General features: G+C 36.6%; 1 protein-coding gene across 1 annotated transcript in view; it reads left to right on the top strand.

Moving 5' to 3' along the window:
* Window positions 1-11,950, top strand: part of si:dkey-220k22.1 (multiple epidermal growth factor-like domains protein 9) — a 118,589-nt gene extending 106,639 nt beyond the window's left edge. The window contains exons 5-6 of the mRNA XM_053485772.1: window positions 7,297-7,548; window positions 9,279-11,950. Coding sequence (XP_053341747.1) covers window positions 7,297-7,548; window positions 9,279-9,700 — 674 coding nt within the window. The 3' untranslated portion in view covers window positions 9,701-11,950. The remainder of the gene's footprint in view (window positions 1-7,296; window positions 7,549-9,278) is intronic.
* The last annotated feature ends 1,736 nt before the right edge of the window (window positions 11,951-13,686 follow it).

Genomic DNA, 13,686 nt, shown 5'->3' with positions numbered 1-13,686 from the left:
ACTTAGTCACTTATCTAGAGCTTTCTTTCAAAGAAGTCGAGTGGCTTATTAACGTGACTGGGGTGTGTTGTCTTTAAATGTCTTCCTACTTTGTCAGGTCTCATGCTGTCTGCTGCCAGCGGTTTAAGACACAAAACACACACAGGTCTCTCCTCTGCCCCCACCATTCCCACCATGAATCCAAGCGCAACATGGGCTTTATCATGTTTTCCTTTCGGCTGGCTTTTTGGTTGATTAGGCTGATAGTACTGAATCGCCTGCTTTTTTGTGGTCCATGTTGCAAATGTATCAATTGACGTTATTATGCTCACTACACACTGTACGCTACTGACCCGGTTTGTGACGCCGGTAAAGTTAGTTTTATATTTGCATATTCGCATCTCTGAATTCAATAGCTGTGTAAATAAACCAGCAAATAAGAAACCCACATATATTTCCTCTCTAGATTGTATTTGAGCTACATCCGCTTTAAATTATACATGTGTAAAGCATAAACACCATTATTCCCTACGGCGCAACAAATGATTTAGGGATCATCGCAAAATGCCGCACACAAACAAAAAGCACAGAACGATATTGATTTTCCCTTTTGTTCAGCGCCTAAGGAATCAAAAAGCAAACTAGAAATGCCAGACTAGTACTGCCTGATAAAATAGTAATTTTTAACAAAAATACATAAACATCAGCATACACATTGGAATAAATGAAATTGCATATATAATATCGAATGTTTCCTTTATATATTGTTCCTCTGCAATTAACATGCCGACGTTAAACCGTTATTGTTGCACTATGGTTCCACTTTTTCTCTGATGTTATTTTAATTTACTTGTATTAATGATCCATTTCTTTGTATTGTCAATAAAGAAAAGCATGGATTAAAATAGTTACTTCCTGTTATAATAGGTATTTCTTATTATTTTCCACTAATTCCCTTCCGTTCATTGCGCCCCACCTGTCACGTCTGTATTCCCCACTAGTGGGGCGCGCCCCACACTTTGAGAACCACAGGCTTAACTTAACTTGGCACCTGCTGGTATTGGTCCCACTGTGTTTATCAAGTCAACTTTAAGTCATCAGGGCCTCCTGCCCACAGTGCCAACATTACCGCTTACTGGTTTGCTGGTCATGATATTACTGTGTTTCTTTATCTGACTTTTCTGTCTTGAACCCCTTAGAGAATCTATGGGCTATTGTCAAGAGGAAGCTGTAAAACACCCAACTCAATAATACAGACAAGCTAAAGGCTGCTATTAAAGCAACTTGGTCTTTGTCTTTAATAACACCTCAGCAGTGCCATAGGCTGATCACCTCCTAGACATGCCACATTGATGCAGTAATTTGTGCTAAAGGAGCCCTCACCAAGTATTGAATGCATGAATAAACATAATTTTCAGTATTTCTGTGTTGCAAATGCTTTTTGTTTGACGTTAGGACAAATCTAATAATTAGAGATAAAAGATTTTTGTGAGCTGTAAGCCATACGTTTTGAAATTGAAACAAAGAAAGGTTTTGACATTTTTCACTTTACATAATGAAATCAAGAATGTATGTATTAGTTTCACGTTTTGTTTTGTTTTTTTACAATACTTTAATCTATTGAGATGCACTGTATACAATACACATGTAAAAACACAATCGCAGCAAATTTTATTTTTGAACTCCGGGCACTACAGTTATCACTAGATCATTTATTGTAAGTGAAAAGTTTCTATTCATTACATTGGCATGCTAAGATATTCAATATGAGACTGATTTAAATCGAGACTTGAGGAGGGAAAAAAAAGAAAATTTAAATGAAAAAAATAATATCAGATGAATGTCACTGTGTGACAAAAAGTAAGTGAGTATGAGCCGGGGGAATCCCTCTGGCTGTCTACTGCAGTTATTATTCATTGTGAACTGCCTTTTCTGTTGCGAAGGGAAATGTTTTGAAATGCATACCTAGATGGTGGTTGCCCTGTTCTGCTGCCTGTGAAGATTACATTAGAGAGTAATATTGAATTTATTCAGTACAGACAGCTCAGGGAAGCACCGGAGTATATCATCTTTGTTCACTGTCTATGATTTAGCCGCATGGCTCCCTTTGAGAATAGTATGTATTATATGTATGTAGTAATGGTATTTGCTTGGGCCAAATGAATCTGGTTTAGCTTTTTGTTGTATATCAGTTGTAAACAAGTTCAACAAATGCAAAAGATCTTTATTAATTTGGTGCAGAGAAATGCAATTTAGGTTCTATAGGGTAAAATGCTTTTTATTAAAACCAAAGAACTTAAATAAGGATTATTGATTATACACATAGAGTGAGGTTCATGTATGCCTAAGGCCATGTTGAAAATCTTTATTTATATATATATATATATATATATATATATATATATACAGTGGAACCTTGGATTACGAGCATAATTTGTTTCGGAAGCAGGCTCGTATTCCAAAACACTCGTAAACCAAATCGAATTTTCCCATAAGAAATAATGGAAACTCAAATTATTCATTCCCCAGCCCAAAAAATAAATACATAAAAATAATGAACACAAAATATAAAGTAAAAATAAAACAAATTAACGTAGACTTTACCTTTGGGAAAAAAATTCAAAAATAAATCCCGATAGATTAGTGTTTCCGTTGTATGTGTGTGTGTGTGTGAATCTAAAGTAAGCTCCCCTCTCCCCTTTCTCGTCTTACACAGTTACGCTTCCTCCACTCTTTTTCACACACGCACACACACAACAGAAACACTGTTTTATCAGAAAAATTAACAAGAAATCTCTCTAATGACACTCGATTGAGCAACACACTAACAGAATCCTTGCTGTAAAGTAAACATAAAACAACATAACCTGCACTTTACCTTTGAAAAGAATCCCGACAGACCAGTATTTTTGTGTAGAGCAGAGAGAAATAGTGTGTGTGTCTGTGAAGGCGAAAGTAGGAGGGGTCTGTGGGTCACAAAGAGCAGGCTGAGCCTTGAGCAGAGAGAAAGTGGATTTTTAACCTCTTTTATGAGACTTGCTTTTGCTTTGCACGTGCGCTGTACACACACGCATACAGACACAAAATAAAATATGTTTTACGCACACACATGGTCACAATGTTATAGTAAACCGTACACGCGTGCACGGATGTTGATTATACCAGTGGAGACCCAGCAGGGAAGACGATTACCCACAATACGCTACTTGCACGCAGACTCGTTATGCACTCCCGTTTTGAAGTAATAGGGCTCGCTGAGTTCCGGTTTGCCGGCCATTGTTTTGGAGTTTGGAGGAAATGTTCAGAAAAAAGTGTTTATAGATTTCCCTCAGATGTGGACCTTAGAAAACGGTGGCTTGTGAACATACGCCGAGACGATTTTTGTCCTACCAGCAATTATAAGGTTTGCAGTAAACATTTTAGCAGTGGTCAGATTATTGAGGCACGAAAAAAGTTAGTAACTTGCGCTGTACCAGTGCTTTTTGCCTGAAATGATTACGCCGTTAAAGCATCGCGGTCCAGTGAGTGGTATCCGTCGAACCCATACCTATGGATGTAACAATGGATCATGATTACTGTAGCATTCCTAAGCCTTCATTATTAGACCTGGCATGTGCTAAAATAGAAGAACTTTCTAATAAAGTGGAGGAGCTGAAAAAAACAGCTATAAGAGCTACACATTCAGCGTGACTGTACATTTACAGAACACAGTACAGGGTAGTATTTGTTTTATGCGTATGTATGTGTTATCTATATATAATACTCTTAGTCTGCCTCATAAGACTCTAGTCTGTTACAGGGCTTCTCTTTATCACTTGATCATACTGTACTTACAAGCTATATTTGCACTATACAGTATGTCTGCAGTTGCATTACTCCGTCTGGTTTGCACTCTCTGCCATGTGCCCTCACTTGTATATTGTATTTGTTTGTTTTTTTATATTAGATGTATAATTGTATTTATTCATATTTTTCTTTGTATTTTAAAAATTCTACTTTATGTATTTGATGTTATCTGTTATCCACCAAAAGTCTGAAAGTAACGCAATTTCAATTCTCTGTATGTCCTGTACATGTGGCAGAATTGACAATAAAGGTAACTTTAACTTTAATAAGTTCTTATATAGTGTGTGTGTGTGTGTGTGTGTGTGTGTGTATATATATATATATATATATATATATATATATATATATTCTTATATATACCTGGTACTCGTAAAACCAAGACTTGTTCGTTTTCCAAGTCAATATTTATAAAAAATATTTGCTCATCTTGCGGAACACTCGCAAACCGCATTACTCGCAGTCCAAGGTTCCACTGTATATTTTTAAATACGAAAGTAAACGCTCACTATCTTTAATATTTAATATTCAAAATAATCAAAATCCTATTTTGTCTGCACTCCATTTTATTAAGGACGGTAGCAAGAAGAAAAGGGAGCCACTTTCCGGTCTATTTTTAAAGCAGCAGGTGCCACAAGGAATCATAAATTTATGTTAAGAGAGGTTTAATGTCTATTTTATATTTTACTACTTTTACATGTGTTTATATGCAGAAATATAATTATAGTGTTGGAAATTAGTAATATTGGTAATATTCTTTAGTGGCAGGTACGGATTATCTGCATTTGGCCTTAAGAACTCGCCTCCAGAACGGTTTAAATTTATATGCAGAGGTACCACTGTAGCGAAGTAAAAATATTTTCAGCATTTAATTAAAATAATAAAAAAAATAGCATTTTTTCTAGTTTTTCTCAGAAACTGTACGCATGTGCCAAAGACCATCATATAATTTTATAATATTATGCAAGAATATGCAACTAAAAAAAATTCATTAACTAACTCACCAAGGACAATAAATGCTTTAGTATACCATCAGATCCTATGTTTAATTGCCCAGAAACCTACTTTAAATCAAGGAACTCCAGTAGGTAATTTAAGGTAATGACGTATGTCAAGATAATTAACTGACTAAGCCTGTACGTAGCAACTAAAGGGAACAAACAAGTTCATGATCCTCTTTTACCAAAGTGTGCTATAAATTGTGCTTGTGCCCTTAAGAAAAAAGTGGGCAAGCATTCCTTGGCAAGCATTTCATCAATGAGCTGTTGCATTCTGTCCTCACATTGTGATTAAAAATTATCCTTGAGCTTACCTGATTTTTAAAGACTTGTCCTGTGTGCACTTTAGATACAACCGGAATTCAGAAAACATTCGGAAAGGACATTTTTTAAAATTATTTTAATAAAATGAAAACTAAAAGACTTTCAAATTACATGAGCCAATATTGTATTTACAATAGAACTTAAATGTTTAAACTGAGCAATCTTACAATTTTATGCACAAAATGATGCACAAAATTTCTAATTTGATGCTTCTACAGGTCTCAAAAAATGTTTCATTATGCATAATAATGTTTAAAAGTATTCAAATGTTTACCATGTCGTAGCATTTCCTCTTCTTTTCCAAACAATTTGAAGACTTCTGGGTTTGAGGTTATGGGTTTCTGGAGTTTTGGTGTTAGATCTTAGTCCCATTTTTTCCTGATATAGGTTTCCAGCTGCTAAAGAGCTTGTGGTTGGTCATCTTTGGCGTATTTTTTGTTAAATGATGCCCCAAATGTTCTCTGATTTGAACTGCAGGCAGGCTTATTCAGCATTTAGACTCTTCTACTAAGAAGCCACGCTGTTGGCTGTTGCAGTATGTGGTTTTTCATTGTCCAGCAATAGCTGTTGTCTAAACCTGTCAGCATTCATAGTGCCTCCAAAACTGCAAGCTGCTCATACCGTATGCACTTACTCACCCCCATCCCATCGGTAATGCTGGCTTTTGAACTGAACACTGATAACACACTTAAAAGTCTCCCTCCTCTTTAGCATGGAGGACACAGAGTTTCTGATTTTCCAAAAAGAATTTAGGAATTTTGGACTTGTCTGACCATAGAACACTTTTCCACTTTGAAACAGTCCACTTTAAATGAGCCTTGGCCCACAAGACACAACAGCGCTTCTAGACCATGTTCACATGTGTCTTCTCTTTTGCATGATAGAACTTTAATTGGCATCTGCAGATGGCACGACGGATTGTGTTTACCAACAGTGGTTTCTGGAAGTATTTCTGGACCTATTTAATAATTTCAATGACACTGTGATGCAGTGTCGTCTGAGGGCCTGATTTGTTGCATGCCTGTGGCATGGCAAGTTACGCACAGAGATTTCTCCTGTTTCAATGTATCTTCTCTAAACATCATCTTTTGATGATGTTAAGCACTGTACATGTTTTCTGTGTTCTATTGTGAATAAAGTACTTCACATAAAGCCGTTTAGTTTTCATTTTATTCAAATATAAATAACGTCCCAACTTTTTCTGAATTCATATTGTAATAATAATCCAACTAGTAAAAATTTTAATATGATTGATTTAATTATTAATATATATAAATGACTTTCAGTACCATAATTAAAATTCTTCTCTTTGTAGTTTTCTTTTTACCCTTATAAGTTCTCCAAAGTGATGATAATATAACTCCAATATAAATATATGATCAGTATCTTCATGCTTCCATGTACTCGAATACAACAGTTTGTATTATGGACACAGAAACCAGACTTTCTTTGAAATTTCACTGAGGTAGTCAAATTATTCTTTCAAGATCACCCTTGAGGTAGGAAAACACTGATTGTAATCTTTAATGGCTTGCCACCTCATAACATAATTAGCTTCTTACTGTTATCTGTTAACACTGACTGCAAAACCAAGACCAAGACTCTTTTTTTTTTCTTTCTTTCCTTCTTTTGAAATATATTTTATTATTTGTGTTGTTTATGTATTTATGAGAATGAGAATTTGCAGTATTACATCCGACACTGCCATGCAATTCTGAGGCAGAAAATGGTATTTTGTAACTTTTTGTTATAAACCGATTATTGATTGCACTATGTTGATTTTTACATTTGAAATTTTGAAAATGATATTATTAATAATTGCAAAATTTAAAATATCTGAATTTACTTTTTTGTCATTTGTGTCTGAATGTTACACAAGCATGTCCCCAAAACTGAACAAACATTATATATTGATTTAATTTAAAAACAGTTAAAGTGCGAAATGCCACAGTTTTATTATTCTAGAACGATACTGTAATGATTACTGTTCTGCTTGAGAGTAAAACCCAGTTACCAGATTAATAAAGGGAATTTTAGATTCAAGTGCAACAAACAATAAACTTTAAAACCATTTCAGTAGCCACAAAACATTACAACCAGAAGAAGTTGAAAGTTAAAAATCGCTTGCTTAATTTTTCTCATGTTCTGACAGACGAACGCGGCCGGCCAGTGTGTGACCAGTGTAACCCTGGCTACGAGGGCTCCACCTGTGAGAACTGCTCTGATGGATACTACAACGCCGACAGTATCTGTGTGCCATGCGAGTGCAACGGGAACACCCGCATCTGTAACCCAGAAACCGGACACTGTCTAAACTGCAGCTACAATACCACCGGGCCACACTGCCAGCACTGCGCCCCTGGGTTCACCGGAGACGCTCTTGCCAGGAACTGCACAGCTATCGGTAATCCGTTAGGGGTTCAAAAGGTCGACTAGTGATCTGAATCGTCAGCAATACTGTATCTATGAAGTGCCTTTACAAATGCAAGAAAATATAGTTCAAATAAAACCCAAATCAGTAGGTACTAGATGCCCCAGTGTGAGTGAGTAAGAAACTACTGAGGAATTTTCTAAATCCTATACCTGTCTCACAAATACTTTTGCCTTTATTCATTTGTCAGTTGCTTTAATGCAAAGTAAAAAAAAAGTCCTGCATCATCAATTTGTTGGTATTTGCACAGATTCCATCGTACCAGTCTTTTCCATTTTTTGATTGAGCTGATTTATGTTTTTTGTTGGTTTTTAAATTCTTTCACTAGAAAACAACAACAACAAAAACGTTTAGTTTATGAGTTATGAGGAATTTTTTCCAGATGTGCATAGTAGGGAAAGTGTCTCTGTGGGTTTTTTCCGAATTCTCATCACTCTGAAACGTGTTTGACGCAAGTGATATCAGTCAGTCTAAAATCTGCATTAACAATTCTGGACAGCCGTTTTCCACACAGTGCTACATGGTGTGATAGTAGTATCCTAGTTGCTGCCCCAAGCGGCTTCACTACAGTATAATGGTTCTGTTGTTGGTAAATCATATTGTAAATGTGATGCATTGAATATAAAAATCCAGGATAAATATCAGATTAATTCACAAAGTGCTCCCAAATCTGCTAAATTTGGAGGTGAATGACTTTAGTGCCCTCTGATTTTGAATAGTAGTGAGATAAAGTATGAATGTTAATGCTATTGATCAGAGCCGAAACGCACTTTAGGCAGCCACTGAATTTTCAGTCACACAAACTAGATGTAAATGTTCTTTAACGAACAGTACAGTGTAGTACAATAAATAAGGGATCTAATTTAGATTCTCTTTGGTACAGTCTATTTTTTTTTTTCTGCCTTTTTCCCCAACCCATAAATAAATACTGCTTGAAATGAACTTTTTATGAGCGCTGCTATTGCATTGCCTTTACATGCACGTCCAGAGGAGCTAATTACAATGATCAAAAGATATACGCTTTAAAAAGCCAGAGAGAGTTAGATATGAGGGATGTATGGAAAGTAATGCAAAAACAGTGATACATATATAATTAACATAGATTGTTCAATATTGCACATGGAGGAGTACAGTATCTTTTCCTCTAAATGAAGGTCCTACTCAATATAGTCTCAGTTATGAGCTGTGCATTTGCGCCATCGTTGAACCCAACTCTCGAATCATCTTTGAAAATTACTTTTGTCACAGTTGATGGTCTTCTGCTATGTGTTTGTCCACATTGCTGGTTTCCCCTTCTTTGGGCCTTTTTATTAATCTATGCACATTAGTCAGTGGTGTCACCTCTAGAAACATTTTGTAGCAGTGGGAGACCAGTAACAAAGAGGATTTGATAGTTAGGTTCAACAATGGTGCACTTGCGTGGCTTGTGATAGAGACTTGGTTGATTTTTAACTTTGTGTAAAGGAAGAGTTACCCAATCAACATGTGCTATTTGCTACAGTATGTGCTAACGACCTATACACCTAAATTTGCTTTACTTTTGGTACGGCCCTCTTGGAAATTAATAGATTGATGAATTGAGATAAATACTTCATAACGTTTTTTTACAGCTTTAGTCCTAATCTTTTACCTACTGTACCTTGAAAGGTTTTCTCCCAGCACAAATGTTTTCTCTTTCTTTCTCTCTCTCTCTCTCTCCTCAGTGCCCACTACACCTGCATACTTTTCCACTATGACCCCCAGCCCTAATGTAACTGATCAGCTCCCCACCTCGTCCACGGCGCTCCTCTCCAGCCTGACAAGCCCCACTGCCAACAGCACGACTCCCCCTGTTCAGCTCACCTGGGCTCAGTTCAACTTAATCATCCTGGCCGTCATCATCACACTGATATTGGCACTGCTGGGAGCAGCAGGCGGCATCTACACCTACCGCCAGTACCAGAACCGTAAGATTAACGCACCCTTTTGGACAATTGAGCTGAAGGAGGACAACATCAGCTTCAGCAGCTACCATGACAGTCTGACCAACGCAGACGCCTCAGGCCTGTTGGACGATGAGACATGTGAGGCGGCGTCCAACGGGCAGCTCACCCTCAACAGCCCAGGGAGTTTATACATGCCATGACTTGATCTTCGATAATGGTAGCGTAACGTTGATAATGTCGATTTGAGATGATTAGAAAATCGTGATTTATTCCTGTATTTGGAATCGCATTTCTTTTTGTGAGTGTGCATCGGTTATTTAAGTATTAGATAAAAATTTGTTGTGAAACGATTGAGATTGAAAATGAAATGAAATTGCCAAAGGGTTTTCTTAGTATTTCAATGAGGTGGAAATTGCTATTTGTAGTTGAATTTCAGTTACAAAATCCTGCACACCCACACAGGAAATGAAATCATAAATACATGCAAGAATTTGCTTTAAAAAAAAAAAAAGTGTTATGAATTAGAATCGGGTCTGGCTTACGCTGCCATAACAATTGGTTTTATTTGTTTAACGTTCAGCTTATGGTTGAGAAAAAAAGAAAAAAAACAGCGGACATGCTCTGATGCTTCTGGTTTTACAAGAAGTCTAGACACACATCATACATGTGAAGAAATGCACAATGGAGGATAAGGAAAGCCAGACCGCCTCCACCAGACAGTCTTGGCAGCTCAGCCAGGTCTTAGATGGTCTGACTGTGGCACCTAGCACTCTGAACTTCTTATTTAATTTTAACCAAGGTGTGGTGGGGACCGGACATGCACTGATACTTTGGACTTTCCTGAAAAGCTACACACAAAACGTATACCTGAAGTGAATCGAGATGCATATAAGAATTGCACAAAGGAGGAAAAAAAAAAAGATGTTGAATGTTATGAGTGACATGTGGTTGCAGGTACGAATGCTACATGTCAACACTGATGATGGTACTCAGGCATCGATTTCCATCCATATCGCGGTGATGTCGGGCTGTTGCACTGCCCTATGTGATGGAATACACGAAACACATGTAGTAAATGAAGTTGGGGCATGTGTGCATTACCTACATTACATGGATTTTACTAATAATAATAATGACAGATTTTTATGATGAATTTATGACAGCTTAGTTCTGGTGTAAGTATATACATGAGCTGTTTTTAGTCGGATCAAATTCGCGTCACCTCACTGCAGTCTCAAGCCATGCCTGTAGAGGGCAGTATTTAATCAAGAGCTAAAAGTTCTCCAGCACCATCCATGCCACCTCATACCCACTATTCACACTACATAAAGTCCTTATAGAGAAAGAGCAGCAACTGTTTCTCTGTGGCACTACCGGCGGATTATTATTTTCTTTCTTTTTTTGAGTGGACACTTTTAATTGAACCTCATGGCTGGCCACTGAGCAATTATTATTATTTTTTTTTACACAGAACATGCGCGTCTATGTTGCACTGTGCATTAATACTCTTTAGTTTATTCGTCTTGCAGTAAGTGAGGTTCAGCTTGATGGGATTATTATTTTTTATTTTTTTTTTAAAGTGACACCTCAGTTTGCTAATTTTATTCACCTCAAGCCTAGACTTGACTAATTAGAAAAGTGTTTTGAAGCATAGAAGTGAAAGCACACACATGGAAAAGGTGTTTGTTGTGTTATGAGTCAGACTCGCTCCAAGGAAAGACAGCCTTGCCTAAGACGACTTGTAAAATTTTCTGCTCCTGATAGAATGAGTGAAAGGAATAAAAAACATATTCATTATGAGCAAACTGAGTGATTGACGGCAAGAGCGCCAGACAGGAAAGCCTTAATAACATTGTTTTCAAGATTGTTATTAATTTGGGGGAAATGAATCAGGAAATAACCCTGGCTAGATCTATAAAACGTTTTTACAAACATATGTGGTGTAAAAAAAAAGAAAAAAAAAAAAAAAACAGTTATCTCTTAGCACAGTTGAACTGGTTTTGGCAGCTTTTAACTGAAGCACTGAGCAGTGTGTACATGATGCCAAGTCCTGTCTTGCTTCTTTCGCCACATTCACTTTCTCTCTTCTTACATTCAGGTTCTCCCTCACACCTGGGGTGTGGTCATACTGTAAATACCTGTTGTACAGAGATATTACATTGTAAATAAGGATGCTGCTATTGTATTGTTTAGGTACGATGGGGGAGACACCATACACACACACACACGGTAGATTTTAGAGCATCTCACATTGACCAGAGAAAGACTGGCTAACTTTATCTGGTCTCAGCCTTTGTGTCAGAGTGCAGCCCATGCAACCAACCACACAACTAACTCTGTGAATGATTTCAATAAAAACTGTTTTGATCAAATCAACTGTGTATAATGATCCCTTCACAACTAAGGGTCCATGTATTCTATTTTTTTGGCAGTTAACCATTAAAGAAATGTGTTAACCTATAGTAGGCAATAATTAACCCAATAGATTAAAATATACCAAAGTGTATGTTCAAAATTGGTTTGTTAATCAATATTTAATTATTCTGAAAAGACAGTTAAATGACAAATCTTGTATCTATTTCTTGTATTTCTTCTTCTTAACTTGATCTGTAGGAAATTAAAAATTCAGATGATGCAGATACCTGCTGAACACATGCTGACCTGCTGATTTCATATAGGGGGTGAATATGTGCAGGTCGAGTGAAAGTCATGGAACTGAAATCTACTGTACAATTTTCATAATATAGGTACTGTTCAAGGCCGCACAGTGGTGTAGGGGTTGGCACGGTCACCTTGCACCTCCAGATCCCAAATCGCCTCTTTCACAATATATGTCCTTGTAATTTATGTAATTATTGGCTTGTACAGTGGACTCAACTTATACCACATGACCTTTCTCCATTCCTCCAAAGTCCAATCTTTATGTGCCCTAGCAAACTGAAGACCTGTTTCCAAGTGGCTACAGATTCTTTTATTATTATTTTATTTTTATTTTTTTACATTTCTCTTGTAAATTAGATGGCCCAGGATTACCTTGCAGGTTTTAATAATGTGTTGGATGTCCTTAGTCCAACTGCAGTAATTCGGTTAAGTCATTGGACCTGTTATTCAATGTATCCATTTTATCATCATTATTTATAAACCGTTATAAATAGAGATGAGCGATTGGCAGGCTAAATGCCATTTACCACTGTTCTCAGGAGTTAAAGGACCAAAATTTCTTTCCCGGTCAACTGGTATCACAGTGATACTAGTTATGAGTTCAAGTATGTGGAAGAGGTTAGGGTTCCCCATTTGTTTTGCGCTGCCATGTGAGCAGCAGTTTAAAAAGACACAGTTGGCCAAATTATTGCTGAATTGTACATGAGAGTCATCAGGTGATTGAACATAAATAATTTTTTACTATATTTACTAAGGTTCTATTCAGAGGGAGAAATACAAAAATCTAGTCTGAATGAATTGTTTACATTAATCAGCTTTATTTGGACAATTTTTTTAAGGTAGTCTAGATGCATGTCATACGCTTTCCTTTATATCTTATGACTTTCTGTGTGCGTCAGCCAACCCATAAAAACCACACTGAGAAACGGGTGCATTGTGTACATAAATAAGGTTTTTGTTTTTTTTCTCACGTTTTGCCTTCAAGCAGGAAATGACAACACTGTCACATCATCTTTGTTCTGTTTTGTCCAAGTGACACTTTTTTTTTTTTTTTTTGACTATAAGATACATGGTACATCTTTATCATGGTAATGTGGTAAAATATTCTTCTTTTTAAATTGTGAAATATTCTTGCTTTATTTATAACTTATAGAATTACTGATCAATAAGACAGATTTAAAAACAATCGGAACTATGATTAATCGATACTTCTTTTAGAGCATTCAAGCTTCCTTTTCCTGTTGTTTCAACTGTTATGTAATCCATGAGTATAATTAAAACTGTTAGGTTTCTTTGGTTATGGATAAATGTTAAATTATGTATTATTAGGAGATAACAGGCAACAGTGTCACTCAACGGTAAATCAGAACTATTTCTTGACTGCCGGATGGTGGTGTGATTCTGTACATGTTGTGATATAGACACTGTGGTGTGCAACAGAAAGCCACAATGTCGTATCGTCACTCGTAAGCGAGAGTGTGGAAAGCTGTGAGGTAGATATCATATCAGCAGAATCAAATAATTT

This window comes from Clarias gariepinus, chromosome 24 (assembly GCF_024256425.1).
Source record: "Clarias gariepinus isolate MV-2021 ecotype Netherlands chromosome 24, CGAR_prim_01v2, whole genome shotgun sequence".
NCBI lineage: Eukaryota > Metazoa > Chordata > Actinopteri > Siluriformes > Clariidae > Clarias > Clarias gariepinus.
Note: the sequence above shows the minus strand (reverse complement) of the source record. Positions and strands in the feature narration are given on the sequence as shown.